The sequence below is a fragment of the Aphis gossypii genome, unplaced genomic scaffold, assembly GCF_020184175.1.
Source record: "Aphis gossypii isolate Hap1 unplaced genomic scaffold, ASM2018417v2 Contig00458, whole genome shotgun sequence".
In the NCBI taxonomy this organism is placed as follows: Eukaryota; Metazoa; Arthropoda; class Insecta; order Hemiptera; family Aphididae; genus Aphis; species Aphis gossypii.
In genome coordinates, this window is record NW_026083115.1 from 142,605 (window position 1) to 161,999 (window position 19,395).

At 30.8% G+C, this 19,395-nt stretch overlaps 5 protein-coding genes across 5 annotated transcripts; 1 reads left to right on the top strand and 4 right to left on the bottom strand.

Moving 5' to 3' along the window:
• The first annotated feature begins 253 nt into the window (after window positions 1-253).
• Window positions 254-824, top strand: LOC126554261 (uncharacterized). The gene is made up of 3 exons (XM_050209347.1): window positions 254-436; window positions 498-548; window positions 608-824. Exons 1-3 carry the CDS (start codon window positions 299-301, stop codon window positions 815-817), a joined length of 399 nt encoding a protein of 132 aa, XP_050065304.1. The 5' UTR covers window positions 254-298; the 3' UTR covers window positions 818-824.
• Window positions 825-1,023: 199 nt separating this feature from the next.
• On the bottom strand, window positions 1,024-1,635 carry LOC126554267 (uncharacterized). The gene has a single exon (XM_050209355.1). The coding sequence runs from the start codon at window positions 1,633-1,635 to the stop codon at window positions 1,024-1,026; it is 612 nt and encodes a 203-aa protein (XP_050065312.1).
• Window positions 1,636-1,652: 17 nt separating this feature from the next.
• LOC126554268 (uncharacterized) lies at window positions 1,653-2,270 on the bottom strand. Its single transcript, XM_050209356.1, has one exon. It carries the CDS (start codon window positions 2,268-2,270, stop codon window positions 1,653-1,655), a length of 618 nt encoding a protein of 205 aa, XP_050065313.1.
• Window positions 2,271-7,678: 5,408 nt separating this feature from the next.
• LOC126554254 (uncharacterized) lies at window positions 7,679-9,625 on the bottom strand. Its single transcript, XM_050209343.1, has 7 exons — window positions 9,456-9,625; window positions 9,285-9,395; window positions 8,917-9,227; window positions 8,551-8,860; window positions 8,387-8,491; window positions 7,851-8,325; window positions 7,679-7,788 (listed from the first exon to the last, which is right to left on the bottom strand). Exons 1-7 carry the CDS (start codon window positions 9,523-9,525, stop codon window positions 7,758-7,760), a joined length of 1,413 nt encoding a protein of 470 aa, XP_050065300.1. The 5' UTR covers window positions 9,526-9,625; the 3' UTR covers window positions 7,679-7,757.
• Window positions 9,626-10,962: 1,337 nt separating this feature from the next.
• Window positions 10,963-12,012, bottom strand: LOC126554269 (uncharacterized). Its single transcript, XM_050209358.1, has 2 exons — window positions 11,773-12,012; window positions 10,963-11,696 (listed from the first exon to the last, which is right to left on the bottom strand). Exons 1-2 carry the CDS (start codon window positions 11,837-11,839, stop codon window positions 10,963-10,965), a joined length of 801 nt encoding a protein of 266 aa, XP_050065315.1. The 5' UTR covers window positions 11,840-12,012.
• Between the last annotated feature and the right edge of the window lie 7,383 nt (window positions 12,013-19,395).

Here is a 19,395-nt window from a genome sequence, read left to right on the forward strand (position 1 = left end):
TACTTGAACAACCACAAAAGTATAAGCGTAATTTATTTTTGGATTCCGATTCAATTACAATATCTAGTATGGTGTACCAAGGAGAGAATATGCTCATTATAGAGTCTAAAATTCAAGACGGATGTCGCATACTGTTAAATCGTAACGACTTATTAAAGTTACAAGATTTAGAGTGGTCAATTTTCGAGATCATCGAGAGAAAAACCAAAATCGTTAAACCGCTCGTAATACACAAATTAATCAAATCGCATCATACTTAAAAACAAATACCAAGGTTGAAACTAGAACGCTTGAAGATATGACAATTCGCGTGAAAAGCATTAACAACATTTGCATTGCAACACATGTAAATGACTACAATTTCACAAGTCAGCTTCAATTACATGCAGCTGAACATATCGCACAAAGATGGTTGGACGAATTAGAAAAAGATGAGGTAAGAAAAAAAATATTTTTTTATTTTTCTCATACCAATATTAATATATTATATTTTATAGGGATACGAGAAACCTTTTTCACCGCCATCATTTTACACTATATTTAATGAGGTAATATAACAAAACCTACTTTATAAAAAAAACAAATATTTTAATATTTCATGTTTTAGGAAATTCTTTCTGATATCTCCCCTCCATCACAGACAAGCTGTACAGACGAAAACGATGGACCATACGGCCCGCAATACAATACTTATACAGACGAAAACGATGGACCATACGGACCGCAATACAATACTTATACAGACGAAAACGATGGACCATACGGACCGCAATACAATACTACCAACTCACTACCCAAAAGACGACACACTGTTTAATGTACTTTTGTGTAAAAAATTTTTGTATAAAATTTGTATAGTATTTGTGTAAAATAAAAACAACTCAGTTATTTTTTAAAAAAAAAGTTTTCTTTTTATTTATTAATAATAAGTAATAAAAATATTTACAAAGTAAAAATAATATATTTACAAGGTATAAAAAAATAATTACAAATAGAAATAATATACATATTTATGTATAAAAATTACAGTTTTCTAACATCACCGCTAAACGGGTTATAAGTTATAATCTGATCATGTAAAATTAAACAATAAGCTGCAGTTTTCTCAGGAATAACCGTATCCGTTTCAAATTCTACTCGTAGGTCTATGGTCGATGCTTTTACGTTATCATTCTGATGCGATAAATCGACAACGACGATTGGAACATATGTTTGAAAAACATTTTTTGATAACAATGGTTCAGAATAATCTCTCTCGTAATACGATTTTTGAAAGTCTGTATAGGCTTTATACAGTAAGCTGATGGTATTATTTTTAAAATCAGCACGAAAGTCTTCATATGGAAACACTTCAGAATTTAAGTGTACCTTAAGATTTTTTAGTTGGCAGTGGTCAAAGCGCCCAGCGTCGTTTTCTATATTTTTTTTTCTATCTGTTTGTAATCCAAACAAAATAAATCTAGGTTTTTCAAGCAAGCTGCTAGACTTTATCGTCCATGAATGTGAAGTATTTCTAGGTAGTACAGGATATTCACATAGATCCCAGGTTCTGAACGCACATGATAACGTTTTACGTGAATCTATCACTTTCAACAGTTTTAATTTTTCTTTATCATTAACTCTGATTATAGGCATCTTCCATATCACTTTAATCAATTCAATCGTAATTTTTTATTTTTTTCAACGTTTTCGGGGGTTACGATTTGCGTCATACGTAATGCGTCTAAATCGGTAGACGAGCGATTTAAAATCAGTTGTTGATTGCAATTTAGTAATATTTTTTTATAATCTTCGCAAAATCCGAATAAATGTTTTAGAGGTATACAACCGGTAAATACATCATTGCTCATAAAATTTTTATTATCTTCGCCGTCCAAGCCCGAGTCCCAAGCACAATTGTCTAACGTATTCAAGTCACTTGGTGTATATGAACAGTATGCTTTCAGGCAAGACGACACTCCGGGTGATTTCAATTTTTGTATTTCTATTCCATTTATTTCATATCGCATTTCGGAGAATAAAAATGCCAAACCATTATTCGAAAAACGTACGTCTCCTTCAGAATCTAAAGGTTTTCTTAGCTTTCCTTCAATGTAAATATAACTTTCACACGGTAGAGTGTAAGATTCCATATTTTGAATATTTATTCTAATTTCATCATTGTATGAAAAAGACGTGTTTGAATACGGCGTGAACGAATGATATTGCATTTGAGTTATTTTACAATCGTCGACATAACCGGCCGTTACATCTAAATATGTGTCATCCATTATTGTAGTGAACGAAGAAAATCCAAGTTATTTTTCGTGAGCTTGAACTCGTTGTTTTTCGGTTTAGATATAGGTGTTGACTTCTTAACTGCAGTCACTTTAATGACGGGTTTTTTTATTACAGTAGTTTATATTAAACTTGAGCGCCATCTTATCCGTGTGTTATTTGTAATCGAATCGTAATTGGTTCACCACGTAAATTTATCAATCGATCTTTATGATCTTTTAGTATGATTTCAACTTTACTTATAGAAGTAGTATTAAGACCATAAAAAACTAAATGTCTAGGCACTTCAACAATTTTATAGCCCACAGCAACAGTCGGATAAAATTCATGTATAATCTGGCTCGGCGATCCGTCACAAAATGAGTCGGTTATTAAGTTGCACTCTATTTTTATACAGTTTATTTTCATTATGTTGACTGTATTTTCAGATTCGTGTGTAGTACCAGTAGTATATACAACATTTCTAAATCCTAATAATGTTGCTATACTGTTTTCGATTGAAAAGTCAATCTCATGGCTACAGGATATCATACACTTTAACGTGTTACCATCTGATTTTAATTCGAAAAAAGTTATATAGTCGGGCTTCAACTTGTTTATAACAAACTCTAAATCTTCCAACTCATACGTTCCAGTAGGTATAATTACGTTTTCAACTTGTCCAATCATATTCCGAAAACCTATGGTATTGCAACCAGGTTCTATGTTTGGAATTGAATTATTTGTTAGCAAGCTCAAAAGACATATTTGTGCTGTATTTTCTACCTCTATGGGCGGAAAAATATCGCATGACAGTTCACTCGAGTTCCCGTTTAACGTTATCGTGTACATGATAAAAATTGTATACACAAGTGTCCACAGTTTGATGTATTAAATCTCTGCTCTGTGTTGTAATTGTAATTAATATCGCATCCTTGAAAATATTTCTGTACTTCTAGCGGAGGTGCTAAATTTCCAAAGCTGTGTCGTAATATTTTACTTTTTTTCCGATTTTTTCCGATTTTACCCAATGCGTACCTGTACCGTTTTCAGTGTCCAAGTTAACAATCGCCGATTCAAATCGTTTAGGACGAACGGGCAACTTATCTCTAGTAAAACGCCGATGAAATGTGGTATTTTCAACAAACGTGCGATTTTTATAAGTTCGAAATCGTACAACGCTCTCTTGGGTAACGTAGATATTAGTTTTTTTTCGTCTTTACTCTCCCACCACCATTTTTATATGGTGTGATATATAGACCATCGCCTATTTTGTACGAGTTGCCTTTATATGGCGTCAGGTATAAACCATTTCCCAAATGTGATGGAACGTTCCTCTTAAATTCATTAGCCACCTTAACAACGTTGGCAACTCCACCAGTCAGAGCGCCTAGAGCTGATAAGCCAGCGAAAATCGGAATAAGTGGTAATGCACCGCCTTTTTTCGGAATGTTTACTATTCTCGGAACTTTTGTCTTTGTAGATTTAAATGTTTTTCGTGCGACGGCTACACACTTTTTTGTTAATTTCATTAAATTTTTTTCACCGACATTTTTCTTTAAAACGTTTTTAGTTGCTTTAACCGCTGCTTTAAACCGCAATCACAACCACCACCAACTTTACGTTTTGCCTTCATGGCGGTAGTCACACCCCAAGCTACAGCTTTTTCTTTTAAACCAGAATCTTTCGATTTGAACCTTTCCCAGGCTCGCTGTTCTAATATATGATCAGCTTCGTTACGATCGGCGATAGAGTTACTACGTTCGTATGCGATATCGTGGTCTCTACACGCAGCGTCTAACGGGTTTATACCTTTATCACCACGAACTAAACGTTTTTTCAATTTTGTACCAGGTCCACAGTATTGATAACCTACAAAAAAAATTAAAATATTATTATTATTATTATTATGATAATATCGGATTTAATAAACTTACCAGGCACGTGAAGTTCGACCGGTAATTTGTTTATAAGCGTGTTAATAAGCCCGCCACCTTTATTCTTGTTGCTTCTTCGAGCGAGTGACATTGTGTACTGATGACATTCTCATCACAACATAGATATTTATATCAAAATGAAATTCATTAAACAAGAAACCGAGCTTACAGTTGAGAACGTAGATCCACCTACTTCGTTTCAAAATTATAGACACGGTCCGCTTCTACCCAATACGATACGTGCGCTTATTGTGGGTCCGTCCGGCTGTGGAAAAACGAATTTAATGTTTGCATTATTAACTAATATAAATGGAATAAGATTTCACAACGTTTACATATATTCGAAAACTCTGGATCAACCGAAATATAAAATGTTGAGTAATATCTTATCAGATATCGAAGGAGTACAATTATTTACGTTCTACGAAAACGAACAAGTTATTGAACCTGAAAAAGCCCTACCAAACTCTGTGTATATTCTAGACGATATTTTGACAGAGGGGCAAGGAGTATGTAGATCAATCTTTGCAAGGGGAAGGCATAACCTTATAGATGTGTGCTATCTAGCTCAGAGTTATTCAAGAGTACCAAAACAACTTTTGCGTGATAACGCTAACCTTATCGTTTTATTTAAACAAGATGAAACTAATTTAAAACATGTTTACATGGAGCATTGCTCTGGTGACATGTCGTATACAGAATTTAAAGATTTCTGTACATCGTGTTGGCGTAAGGGGAGGTTCAACTTTATCGTAATAAACAAAGAGTGTGAACGCGATAATGGACGTTATCGTCACGGCTTCGACACGTTTGTTATTATATAAACTTACGTTTTTTAAAAAACATCTCATTCACGATCATGGACGCCAGTGGTGAAGTACTCGAAGAATTGATAAAAGCAAAAGAAAATATTAAACGAAAATATATTGCATTAAAACAAGGAAAAGCCGATATTCAATCGATAGTAACAGAAACATTTAAACCGATTATCGATCCGTTAAACGAAATACAAAAATCTACTTTGGATAAAACTATAGACAACACTGAAGATTTACATTTTTATCAAATAGATGAATTGTTAGATTCATACAGCATAGACAAGACGTATGGTCCTAAATTACACCTAATAAAACGGTACGTTTAGGTAAAAAAGAAATCAAACTTGTTGGAAATACGATAATTGTTGATGATACTACATACCCGTTAACACAGGGTCTCTGTAGTTTAATATTTTCAAAAGCCCCGAAATTATATACCGAAAACGATTTAAAAACATATAAATCTATATTAATTCAAACATCAGCTCATTTAACGTCAAACAGCAAACAAATTAAAAAAGGTGGTAATAAATACAGAGATATAATCACAACATTATTTCCATCTGGTAGTGGACTATCTGTACAATTACAGAAACATACACTTCAATATTGGAACGATCCGAATGAATTGGTTTCCCGTTTAAAACTACTATTAGCATCAAAAGCTGCTGGCAATACAGGTGTTTCCAACGAAATACTATCAATTTTCGAAGAATTACGCGAAGCTGGTTACATAAAACGTATACCAAATGTCTAAGCGAGATATCGCATTTGAACTACACAAACCTGCTAGAAAAAATTACATAAGACGTATAGTTAATGTATACGGAAAAAATGATCTATGGCAAGCTGATCTGGTTGAAATGATACCATATTCAAAAAAAAATAAAGGTTACAAATATATTCTATGCGTCATAGACTGTTTTACGAAATTTGCATGGGCGATAGCATTAAAATCAAAAACTGCTAAAGAAGTTTCAAATGCAATGTCGAAAATACTACTCAAACGTTCACCAAAACTACTACAGCTTGATAACGGAAAAGAATTTTATAATACAACATTCGATAAATTGATGAAAAAGTATAACATACACAAATATTCAACGTATAGCACCATGAAAGCATGTATTGTAGAACGCTTCAACCGTACATTAAAAGAAAAAATGTTTAGAGAGTTTACTGCACGAGGTTCATACAATTGGATTTCTATTTTACCTTCATTGATTAATGAGTATAATAATACAAAACATAGAACAATAAGGATGACTCCGACACAAGCTGATTTAGATCCAACATCAGTTGAAATAAAAACACGCAAAATTATTAATAGAAAAAATAGTTTAAAAATTGGTGATTACGTTCGTATAAGTACATATAAAAGTGTATTTACAAAAGGTTATTTACCAAGTTGGTCTGCGGAAATATTCAAAATTATCAAAATTAATCAAACCATGCCTATTACATATCAATTACAAGATTATACAGGAAAACCAATTGCTGGCTGTTTTTACTCTGAGGAAATATGTAAAACAAATTACCCAAACGAATATTTAATCGAAAAAATTATTCGTAGGAAGGGGACACAGATATTTGTAAAGTGGCTGGGGTTTGACAATACACATAATAGTTGGATAAATATAAGTGACACTAGAAAATAACTTTAGTTGAGTTTCTACTATGAACGTGTTCGGTAGTTCTCAGTCTGGTGAAATAAAAAAAATTAATTCAAATCTTGAACATTCGATTAAATCATATTCGGATAAATTAAATAAAATTGAACATTTAATTGAAGAAAATCATACATCTATTCAATTACAAGAAGAACAAACAGAAAAGTTGGAATTAACGTGTTTAGATATAACAGAGCATATGATAAAAGCTGAAGTTACATTACAAACTATTCTAGAAGCTGTAAACGATTTGAAAAAAACATTACCTGCTATACATAGTCAACTCAATACTATTGAAACTTATTTTAAAGACAAGTCATAATGTCTACAGGCATCATTGACATTCAATGCATTCTTGGAGCGAATAACAAATATATGATTAAAGAGATGTCTATTGTAGACACAGAAACATGGGCTACTCAACACTGGATTTTTAAAAATTCAAAATCTAATCAAGATAATAAACGTCGAAAAACTAACAAGTGGCTACAAAATTTTCATCAGCTATCTATAGATTATGGTGATATTGAGTGAGATGGCAGACCAGAATATTGAATTCGTTAAAGTTTGACTGTATTTACACCAAAGGCGAACAGAAAAAACAACTACTTATAGAGTATATACCACACGTTGCAGTTATCAACATTGAAGACTTGGGTTGTCCTCGACTGGATCAAATATGTGATGAAGAAAATTTACCTTGTTGTATCTTTCATAAGGACTTAAATCCTAAATATTGTACATTTTATAAAGTGTTTGCTTTAAGAAAATGGTTTGTAAATAATTCATAAAAATTGTAATCATGTTTTTTTATTTCAAAATTGAGTTTTATTTCTATACCATACTAACTATCAAAGAAAATGGTTTACAGTAAAATATACAAGTACAAAAATTAAACAAGTATAAAAAATTATACATACAGAAATAATCTTTACAAATATATACTACTAACTATCAAAGAAAATGGTTTAAAGTAAAATATACAAGTACAAAATAAGACATAGAAAAAATATTTACAAAAATTAAACAAGTATAAAAAAATTATACATACAGAAATAATAATTACAAATATATAACTAACTATCTAGTTCTGCTTCGAGTTCCTCCCTATAAAATTCAAAATTATTAATTAAAAAATAATTAAAATATATATATATTTATATACTCACTCTATAGAATAGTGTCCATGAGCTAGGGTGTGTACTTTGTCTTCAAGTATAACCCTTTTATCATCAAAACTGTTATAAGTTAATTTATCGGATTTGATGGTCTTTAATTTGTGTTTGAATGAACGGATAGAGACGTTTGACGTTGTTACTTCCAAACTGGTATCACCAAACAAACACCGTTTATGATCTTGAAAGGTCATATGGTTTCTAACAACATGTCCACGGATTCCTTTTGCTTTGATTTTCTCATTATCTTCTAAAATGTAAGCGTAGGACTTTGCACGGAGAGCACAAAACTCTCTCATAATACGTCCATCGGTTTCATCAGAAAATAACCCAGGAATCTTCTTTCTCTCAGCAATGTAACACGGGTGGTCACGGGGTAGATTTGCAGTGTCCATTCGATTCAACAAGTTTGGATTGTTCAACAGATCATTGTAAAAATCATCAGTTTGAATATAGTACACCAATGAATCTAAAATAATAAATTAAATTAATACCAATGAAACTAAAATAATAAATTAATAATAATTTACCTGTATCTGTATACATGAGCTCAATTTTATCATCATAATGTTTCTGCATTACGTTATAGTGATAGTCATACATTAAATACTTGGAAATTTCCAGCACTGCAAAACCTGATAAAAAATTTAAAATATTAATATAACAATAAAAAATTAAAATAAATGTAATTTACCTATATAAATAGGTTTACAAAAATCAATGATTTTGTTTTCTAATGCAACTGCATTTAGAGTTTCATTGTATGTGGTACAGTGTTTGAATGTTGACTGATTTATCAGTTTTTGTAAACGACGATCACTAGACACCAGTTCCATTTTTATTCTTTTCCGCATAGACTCCATGGTTTTCCCAAAAACCGCATTATTTAAAAGTTTGAAAAAGTCTTTCTCAAAGTCATTTGCTGCTTTTTTTCGCATCTCTGTGTTTAGTGCTATGTATGGAGCCAGCCATGGTGATTGATTAAACTGAACTACTCTATGAACCTATAATAAAAAATAATTATATTATAAATGTAAAATAAAAACATTTATACATTTACTTTTTCAACTATGAGTCCATTGGCTATAGCTTGTTGGAGGTTTCGGTAATGAATAATATAGTTTTTTTTCGACTGAAGTGTTGCCATGAGTTTTTTAACTTTTGAACCAGCTGGAATACCGTTTTGTGGTAGGAAAGGTAAGTCGTTGTGTTTATCATGGAGTTCTTTCGGATAAGTAATGTCAACTTCATATATCCGTCCGATGGGTGATGTATCGTTCAAATCATTCAGCCCTTCTAGTTTAGGTTCAACCCACTTAAAACCACCATAGGGCATGTGTTGTGACATTGCCCAACCGTATAGATTATTACCTAAAAAAATAAATTAATATTAAAAAATAATTAAAATATATGTATATGTATACTTACAATCTTGATAAATTAACCATGATTTGGACTTTGTTGGATCATAATCTGGGGTCTTTTCATTATTAGCTTTAGCATACCTCATACTTGCTTGTGTCAAACCGCCTCGAATTCCTATAAAAAAATTATATATTATAAATGTAAATTTTTATATATAATTATTATTATAATTACCCTTTTCAATCATCAACAGCATATCATACTCTGTGAGTAACTCTAATTTGACTCTGGTATATTTTAACATACAATCAAAGGAGAATCCTGGTGCTGTATAGTAAAAAGATGGGTCCAAACAGTATGTGGTTAAACATAGGTCTCTGAAGTTCTCAAACACATCAGCCAACAATAAATATCAATTTTCAGATATAGATCACTGTATTCACCCAAAGTCTTGCAACCAAAGTGACTCCAAACAGTTTTTGCATGTTCATAATCTTCTTCTTGTATATTTGATTCTGTTAGTGTACTGTAGAAATCTGCTTTCTCTGGTAAATTGGTTTGCTCCAGCTTGTTCCAACCATCCGTATACTCATAAGGGTAAACACCTTTACGAGTAACGAGTGGCAAGTCTGCGGTATTAAAATGTTTAGCTGTTTCTCTAAACTTTTCGAACCTGGTGTTAATAAATTGTCCGAGAGTGTTGATAAACTTGAAGCCATAAATCTTAATGTGTCGATGAACCGTATTGAAAAGTTGTTGGAAACGTGTTTTGAAAATGAGATGAATTTTTCTTCACTGTTTGGTATAACAGAAATTTTTTTCACATCGAGACCGAGTTCAGTTACAATAAAATGTGCATCATAATTCGATAAATTGTGAAAAAAACATGGTACAAAATTTGGTGTTTGAAGCTTGAGGTTGCAGGTATTACACAATGTTTGTCGAAATTTACCCGATAAGTGACAGTGATCAGCAACTTTATGGTTTCCCACAGAGAAACCGTTTTTACATAAATTACATGTCTTACATAAATTATGTGCTTGTTGTTGTTCTGCAGTAAAGGTTATGGGTATGTTGGTTTGTAGTAATTTTTCAATGTTTTCAGCTATTTCAACGATACTCTTCACAAAATGTTCACCCACATTCTGATTATCTTCATCGCCACGAAAAATTATAGGTGAAGTTGGAATATTAAATTGTTCAAGCAGTTCTGCGGGAACGTCGTTATTTGCTTTAACCATAAAACCATAACTCATGGCCTCGTGTTTTTGAATAGCTTTTGTATTGTTTCCACATTTTTCATCTGATTTTTTTAGTAGTGCTTCAAAATCTGCATATATAGCTATCGGATGTCGTTGAGTTTTTTTCCATGAGTCGAATTCTAACATCGATCCAGGAGCAGGCATTCGAGGTAAAATTGGTTTATGTGTTCCACATATTAACTTGTGTTCTTCAAATCGTATGCGCTCATTTAATTCGTATTTATTAATATTTAGAGGTTCGAACGATGTAAAGCAACGTTTACAAAATACAGCGCTTGCTTTATGTCGGGTTTTCTGTGATCGTACAAGTCGAGAAAAATTAGAGATGTAGGTAAAATGAGAATTTTCATCATCGGTTATTAGTAACAAGTCGAAATGATCTGTTTTTTCTTCATCTACCACCTTCAATGGAAACACTTCATATTTTGGAAATTTTTGCGGTGGTTGGAAATGTTTTTCGAGTCCGTAAACATTGACAGTTACATTAGGATTATTTTTTTCGAAAATGTTAACCTGATGTATTTTGTCGGGAACGTGATACCGGAAAAATTATATTTTTCTTCGTGCGTTGTATAATTTTCTATACGTTGTTTATTTGAACCTGTTACGTGTTTTGCTAATATAGCCCACTTGAAGCACTGTTGGTCTGAGTTTTGCGGGTTGATTACAGCTTTTTTTCTTTCAATGAAATCAGGTAACGGAATATAAGACGATGCGCTCATAGGCGTATATTGATAAACACCTAATAATATTCCGTCAATACACTGTAGCGTATAACCACTTCCTTTGCTAGAATATTCGTCTTGTTCAGCCATTAATTTTATAATGCCTTCTTCAACAATTTCCCGTACACCAGTTTCGGCAAAAATCGGTCTAGCTGAGGTCTTAAATGAACGGTTCTCTGATGTATTATCAACATTTGGAATATTGTATGTAGCTTCCAGCTTTAAATTAAACTTGATCGGATGTTTAGACGCTTGTGATTTTAGTAACTCGACTAATTCAGATTTAATCGAATTAAAAAATTCAATATAGTTTTGAATATTTTCGATATTTTTTGCGTAATACCATACGACTTTTCTATTTGCAGAAGACGAAATTTCGATAAAGCCGGGAGACTGTACAAGAAGTAAACGTGCTTTTTTAGCTTTGATAGCAGACGTAGTGTTTGCGGAAGAAGTACGTTTTCCGTTATCGGTTGTAGTGTAAGAATCTTTAAAAAATAATAAACCTAATTAATATCTAAAAATGTGTTGTCGAAAATATCGCGAGTGATAAAATATAAATACCTGTATTAGCGTCTAGCATTTCATATGCGTCCATTGCAAGCATACAAATATCGTCATCAGATAACATGTTTGAACCACCAGCCGGTATATCTGGAACAGTTATTTGTGGTGTTATCTGTATATCTTCACGTGCGGCGGGTTGACGATGAGCAGGCACGTTAATGATACCTTGAAAAAATTATTATAAATTAATATAATGAATGATGAAAAATAATATTATATAAATACATACCATGAACATTTTTATGGTGTCTATTAAGATCTGACTTGTATTTAAATGTCATTGGGCAAATAGTGCACGGGAAACGTATACCGGTATGTGTTTTTTGGTGTCTATTAAGATGTGACTTGTTTTTAAATATCGTAAGGCAAATAGTGCATTGGAATCGAATTCCGAGATGATTTTTTTTATGAGTCAACAAATTACGCTTCGCGTTAAAAACCGATGGACACTTATCGCATTTAAACATGTTTAAATAAAGTGTTTAAACACTTGGAAAAATTGTTAATACTGTTGTGTGAAAACGCGGAGATAATACGTACGAAGTGGTTGTCTAGAACAGACTGAACGTACATCGACGGGTAACGGAGCAAGTGTCTTAGCATTTGCGGAGGTGAAGATAAATATAGCCAGGGTTAGGTAAAATATTATTTAGGAATTAGGTATATCACTATAGATTTTTAACTATTTTGGGTATCATTGTATTGAACAGAGCATCGATAAAATTCCTGAAACTGACCTGCACGTGTCGAGAATAGACCGGTTGGGACAGGACATTTTCGATAACAATAGAATACACTAGTGTTTTTCGATCAAATAGTCTCGTAAAACCCAACGACGTATTATTTAATTTGTAACACATTTTATATATGATTTATATAACTCACCTAAAGATGTGATTGTATGTTTTTCACCATATCTCCTCCTCGTCATAATTATCGTGAAACTTTATTTTTTTATTGATATAATCTAAAATCTTATTACTATAGTCTATATTTAACGAATCAAATTAAACAGCTAATTTTTTTATTTTTCTAATTCTATTCTATTTTTTCTTATCTTCTAATTTTTCCTAATCTTAAATCTAAAATGCTACTTAAACTAATATTTACATTATTTACATTATTTAACTTATACATATAAATCTTATATAATAACTCCTCCCAATAGTTTTTTCCTATGGAGGAGGAGTTACGAAAAAAAAAAACACTTATTTAATAATTTATCTATACAGTTGTTATGATTTATTTGGTATATATAAAAATTACAAACTAAACTATTATCTAATAAATGAAGCTTCCATTGGGAATGCCCATCGTCGCAATGTAATTGATAGGCTTCTTCGAAGATTTCACGTAAGAAAAATTCGACATCGAAGCTCGAGTATTTGGTTATGTCCTCGATTAACCATTGCGGTCTACCAATAAACTTATTATTGATAAACTTATACCATCTTGAGTTTTTTACAAGATGGTATTTACTACAAAAATTTTTTTTCCTTAACCTACAATCTAAACATAACGAATCTATAGTACAATTTTTACAAGTGACGTTAATTAATTCTTCGAAAGAAGTATTTAAATAGAAATGGAATACTTCATAAACTAAAAAAAAAAAAAAAAAAAATCTTAGATGTATTACATATAAAAAAACTATAAAGGTACTTACGTGTCATGAGATCCATATTTAAAAGAAAAAAAAATGTACAGAAAATGTATGTAGAAATGTGCTGTTGCTTGTTGATCGACAAAAATACAACTAATTTCGAAAAACTCTGGTTTTCGATTTCGAAATCTTAGGATACATTTGACTTAAAGGAGCCAGAGTATATTATATGAATTAAATAGAGTCTAGACAGACGGATACTTACCTGTACTATTGTTTGTTAGGGATTTCTTTTTTTAGTGAGGCGTGTATTCAGACATGAACGTTTTAATTTAAATGTGTGACAGTACGCAGTGACGATCTATGGTGGTCATCGAGGGATGAGGTAGATGAAATATACATTTTGTTTTGATTATACAGATATATTTATTGAAAGGAAATAACTGTTGAATATATATTAATATATGTGTGTACGGTAATATAGTACGGTAATATGTGTACGGTAATATGTGTACGGTAATATAGTACGGTAATATGTGTACGGTAATATAGTACGGTAATATAGTATGGTAATATAGTACGGTAATATAGTACGGTAATATAGTACGGTAATATAGTACGGTAATATAGTACAATAATATGATAACCATGGTAGCGGCGGGGCGGCGGTGGCGGCGGCGGCGGTGGGGTGGCGGGGACGGCGGGGGCGGTGTTGGGTGGCGGGGACGGGGGCGACGGCGGCGGCGGTGGTGGCAGCGGGGGCGGCGGTGGCGAGGACGGGGGGCGGGACAGGGACGACGGTGGCGGCGGGGGTGGGGCGGCGGCGGCTCAGCTACGGCAGCGGCTGGTTAGACGGGTGCGGTGGTGGGGACGGCGGCGGCTCAGCTACGGCGGCGGCTCAGCAAGGCTCAGCGGCTCAGAAGCTCAGGTTCCAGAAGCCCCATTTTACACCTACTAAAGCTTTCATTCAGATACGGATAAACATCTGTTTGTTGGATTGATATACGTATTTCATTATTATTATTAAATGAAGTTGTATACGGTGTATATGAATGATATTCGATTTTCGTAATTTTAGAATCGGTTAGGAAACTTATATCTAAAATATCACTTTCTGGCATTCTGCTTTAAATTATAACCTAAAGCCTTTAAAATTGTTTTATTTTTCGTTGTTATTTTTAGATTCTGAACGAAGTGATGAATGTATTGATTTTACAATGGTGTGTTTTTTTTTTTTCTTTTTTTTTTGTGTGTCTGTACAGCATAACTAGTCGAAATAATGCTCCAATTTCAAACTATGGGGGTGGTTTCCGATGTAAAAGTGAATATCCTTGGTGCATTATAGAGGTAAAAAGTTAACATTTTCCAACAGTTTTCAAAAAAATCGAGAAAAACAAAAAAAAAAATGACGAAAAAAACGGCAATTTTTACGCAAAACCAGTTTTCGACCAAATCGATTTTTTTTTATGGTTGTAATTCAAAAACTAATCACTGAAAATACTTGAAATTTTCACCAAATGTTAATGTCAGTGGTATCCGTATATAGTTAAATTTTCAAAAAATTTTTGACTTTTTTTGAGTTATTTATAGACCACTGAAATTTTCGATTTTTTTGAGAAATTTTTTTTAAAGTGTCGATAAAAAAATTTTTGGATGACCAAAAAGTTTTGAAAATTTAATACAAGGTTCCTTATAAGTTGTTTTTAATGTAGCTAAAAAAATTAAAACGTTGGTCACAATTTTTTTTATAAGCGTTTTTAGTTCAAATTTTTACGAAATCTGTCGAAAACGCGAAAATTTGAAAGTAATTTTGAAGTTGAAAAATCATAAAATTTTTTTTTTTTAATACTAAGTTTTGAAAATTTGGTACAAGGTTCTCCATACATTTTTCTTCAAATATCTGTAAAAAAAACTCTACTACCGGATTCAGACAAAAAAATTTTATGAGTGTTTGAAATTTAAATTTTTACAAAACCCGCGTTAAATAACAGTTTAGCCTCAAACGATTTTTGATATTTGTTATTATTCAAAAAGTATAAGTCGTAGATACTTGAAAATTTTACCAGTTATTAAGATTCGCGTTTTCTTTACGTGATTTAAATTTCAAAATATTTTGACTTTTTTTGAGCTATTTATAGACAACTGAAATTTTCAATTTTTCTGAAAATTGTTTTTTTATGTGTCGATAAAATCTTTTTGGCCCTATAAAAATACTTGTAAATTTTATACAAAGTTCCTCATATGTTATTCTTATAGTAATTAAAAAATTATAAGAATACATAGGCACAATTTTTTTTTTATTAGCATTTGAAGTTCAAATTTTGAATAATCTATAAACGTTGAGTTCATGGATAATATCAGCGTAGTCCGTGGTTTGAACCACGAATTAAAATATAGTGGATACCCAACGACCTATACAAACAACCATTTTTCTGGGACCCAAATTGACTCGTAAAACAGCTGTTGCAAACTACACCTAGCACTTGTAATCATATTAGTGGCGACTTTTTTCAAGATAATTTACCGTCAACGTTTAAATTCCACGAATTAAATTAATTAATAAAACTTCTAGGAAATATATATTATATAATTCAATTCCTGATTACAACGACATTAGTATATTTTGAATTCCCTTGAAGCGCTAGTTGTCCTTTGTACATGAAAAGTCACTTTGGGAGCTCCTTATCACCTCTCGTTGGGTATCCAGTATATTATTTTAATTCGTGGTTTGAACATTATAATCTATACAGTGGTACCAATATGTAATTTAAAGTTTCGAAATAATGTTATATTATTATACATTTATAGTAAGTTTATACATTATAGGTCATAGAGTACTATTATTATATAGTAGTAGTATTACTCTATGTTATAGGTACGTGATATTTGAATATTTCACTGACAGTCGCTATGCTCAAATTATTTTTATAGTGTACCTACATTGTGATTATCAAAAATCAAAATATTTAGTTAATTGTAATGGTATATTCATAGACTTATAATATTATATTATATTTAATATAATAACCTATAATACCTCACATTTCGTCAAGGTATGTTTACTTTTTAAATTTTAATTTGTTTAATAGTGGTTTCTGGTAATCTGGTTGTGAATCGAATATTAATTGTAGCCTGCACGTGTGATTTTTTTATTTTATTATTATTATTTTTTTTTTCATTGAAATTGTTTTGTCGAAATAAAATATATTTTGGCCAATAAATTATAAATTTCTTACTCCAACCTATGTGATTATGGGCAACTTTACTATGGACTAGACATTTCAATGCAATAATTGAAATAGCACAATGTATAGGTAAGTATTATTAACAATGTTATACTCTTTTCGGCGAGAACTTTATTGGTATACACTGAGAGTTACAACTTTTGACACATTTGTCTTTGACTTACTAATTAACATAATTCACCTATATTTTCAGGTCCTATAATCCTGAGGAAGCAGATTTAAAAAAGTGTATTTATTTATTAGTGCATGTCTGCATACGTTATGCTGGCTAGCATATCTGCCTGCTTCAACCAGCAACTCATTCACAACCAACTAGTCAACGTATAATAAGAACAGGTACTATAAAATTTTGTAATTTTTATAGGTAGAATTTTTTTTTTTTTTTAATGATCCATGATGAATGTAGGTAGATAGGTAGGATATAAAAAAAAAAAAAAACTAAAACGATTTTTTTTTTTTTATTCAATGAAATTAACCGGACCTCCTGGTCCTCCTCCACCTCCATTTGACTTTCTTCTTTGTTCTACAACAGAATTAGATAATATTTTGTATTTACTATAGTTTTAATAGTGTATATGTGATAGGCATATAGTCAAATCAGACATTTTATTAAATTACATTTTTGTATAATTTCACTATCATCACTAATGGTTTTTTTTTTATATAATATATAAATTAATTAGTACCTAATAATTAATAGAAAATATCGTTATATTTTTTAATTTCTTAAAATCATTTAACTAAATGTCTAGACTGGTAGTGAAATTGAATAAAAAATGAACTTATTTGACTAATTGTCATTTAGTAAAATGCTTAGTTTGACTATGACATAATATTTTTAATAAACTTATTCTTCAGTGTATACACATATTCTTTAGTGGTTCACTATAATGGTGTTTGAAGTTGATAGTTATCCTATTTTTTTTTTTTTTTTTTTATGAACATCAGTGATATTCAGAATTTTTTTGGGAGAGAGGGTGGTTGTTTAGTTACATTACAAAAAAATCCTTAATAAATACACATTAAATGTTTGGTTGTAAATATTTGAGAGTCTGAATGTAGTGGAATGTATTTTGATATTGTGTGATTATGAAAACCAAAAGTGAGCCATTTTAGTTATTTCAATCATGGGCGTCCATAGGTAACATTTTAGGGGGGGGGGGGGTGTCAAAATAAAAAAAATTCTCAAATGTAAGTTAATAAAGATAATAATAATATTATGGTAATATTTATTGAGCTACAAGTCCATAATATTTTTTGTCCAGGGGGGCAAGTGCCCTATCTTGCCCCCCCCCAATGGGCGCCCATGATTTCAATTGAATTTGCAATATCAATAATTGCACTATCATATACCTATTATTTAATTAACTATAGAGTAATTTAATATTTCCTGAAGTTTGAACTTTTCTCTTGGATATTCCACTGATAAATAAATTAAATGAAGACATGGTTTGATTGTAATTAACAGGAACTTAGTATAAATATTATTGTATTTAAATATTCGATATGTGCATAGTGATATTTAAGTATTAAAAAAAAACTTACTGGTATGCTCTTACGTTTGTTGAGGACCTCTCTCAGGTCCTTTTTTGTAGTTTTCTAAAATTTAAAAAATTGTATTATTAAAATAATCATATTCAAATTGCACCTAGTCAGAAAACTGTTTTGTTGAATTTAATAATTACTGGCTTTTCGTCTTGCCACCAGCATACGCCTCTGTGGCCGACGTTACATATATCACATTCTGATTTAAACAACAAAATACATGTTTATTATTGCTTAATCAATTAAAATTTAATATCCAATATAGGTATACTAACTTTTATTTTTATTTTTACACTTGTTGGCCTGTTGTATTCGGCATTTGCCGAAATGTAATTTTTTACACGTCTTACACTCTTAAAAAAAAAAAAAAAATTTAATAAATTAGGTATGTGAAATTAATTACATAGCATACTCAATAGGTATACAATATACATACTTGGTTTTTTATTTTTTTTTTTTTTGTCTCAACATTTTGTTGATTGTCATCTAAAAAAAAAAAAAAATAGAAATTAATCAGTTTGAAGTTAAATAATTTACTTTTTCATGCTTACTATTTTTTTTTCTTCGTTTATGGGGGCAGCACCCCCATAGTAATAATTATAATATAATCTATATAGACATTAGACATACTATATAATAAAATAACTATATTAAATATATAATTTCAAAGTTGATATTGTTAATAAATTATAAATCATTTAAGGTCCACAAATTTTGAATGATGGTATTTTGTTTAGCATATGAATAGAGTTAAGATCATAAAAATAAAATAATTAGGTATCTACATAAGATAATAATTATATTTAATCTAATCATCTTGATGATAATACATACATTTAAATAAAACTCCCTAAATAATGCTTATTTAATTTATTTTTATTATAAAATTAATTTAATTTCATGAAAATTACATCAATATTTTTATTGATTTTTTCATAATAAAAATTAATAATAAATTAAATGTGCATTGGGGCATTGATATTTTATATTTTGTAGTTTCATTATTTCATTACTGTACAATAGTATTTCAGTACATAAATAAATGGTTGTATAAAAAGAAACATTGATGTGTATTTATTAAAATAAACACATGATTGTATGATATGTGATTAATATTTATAATACCAAAAGAAGTATGTAGACAATACAGGAAAAAGTAATCTATATAATTTTAAAAGATGACCGTTGTTTTTTTTTACATATTATACAAAAAAAAGTATGTATAAT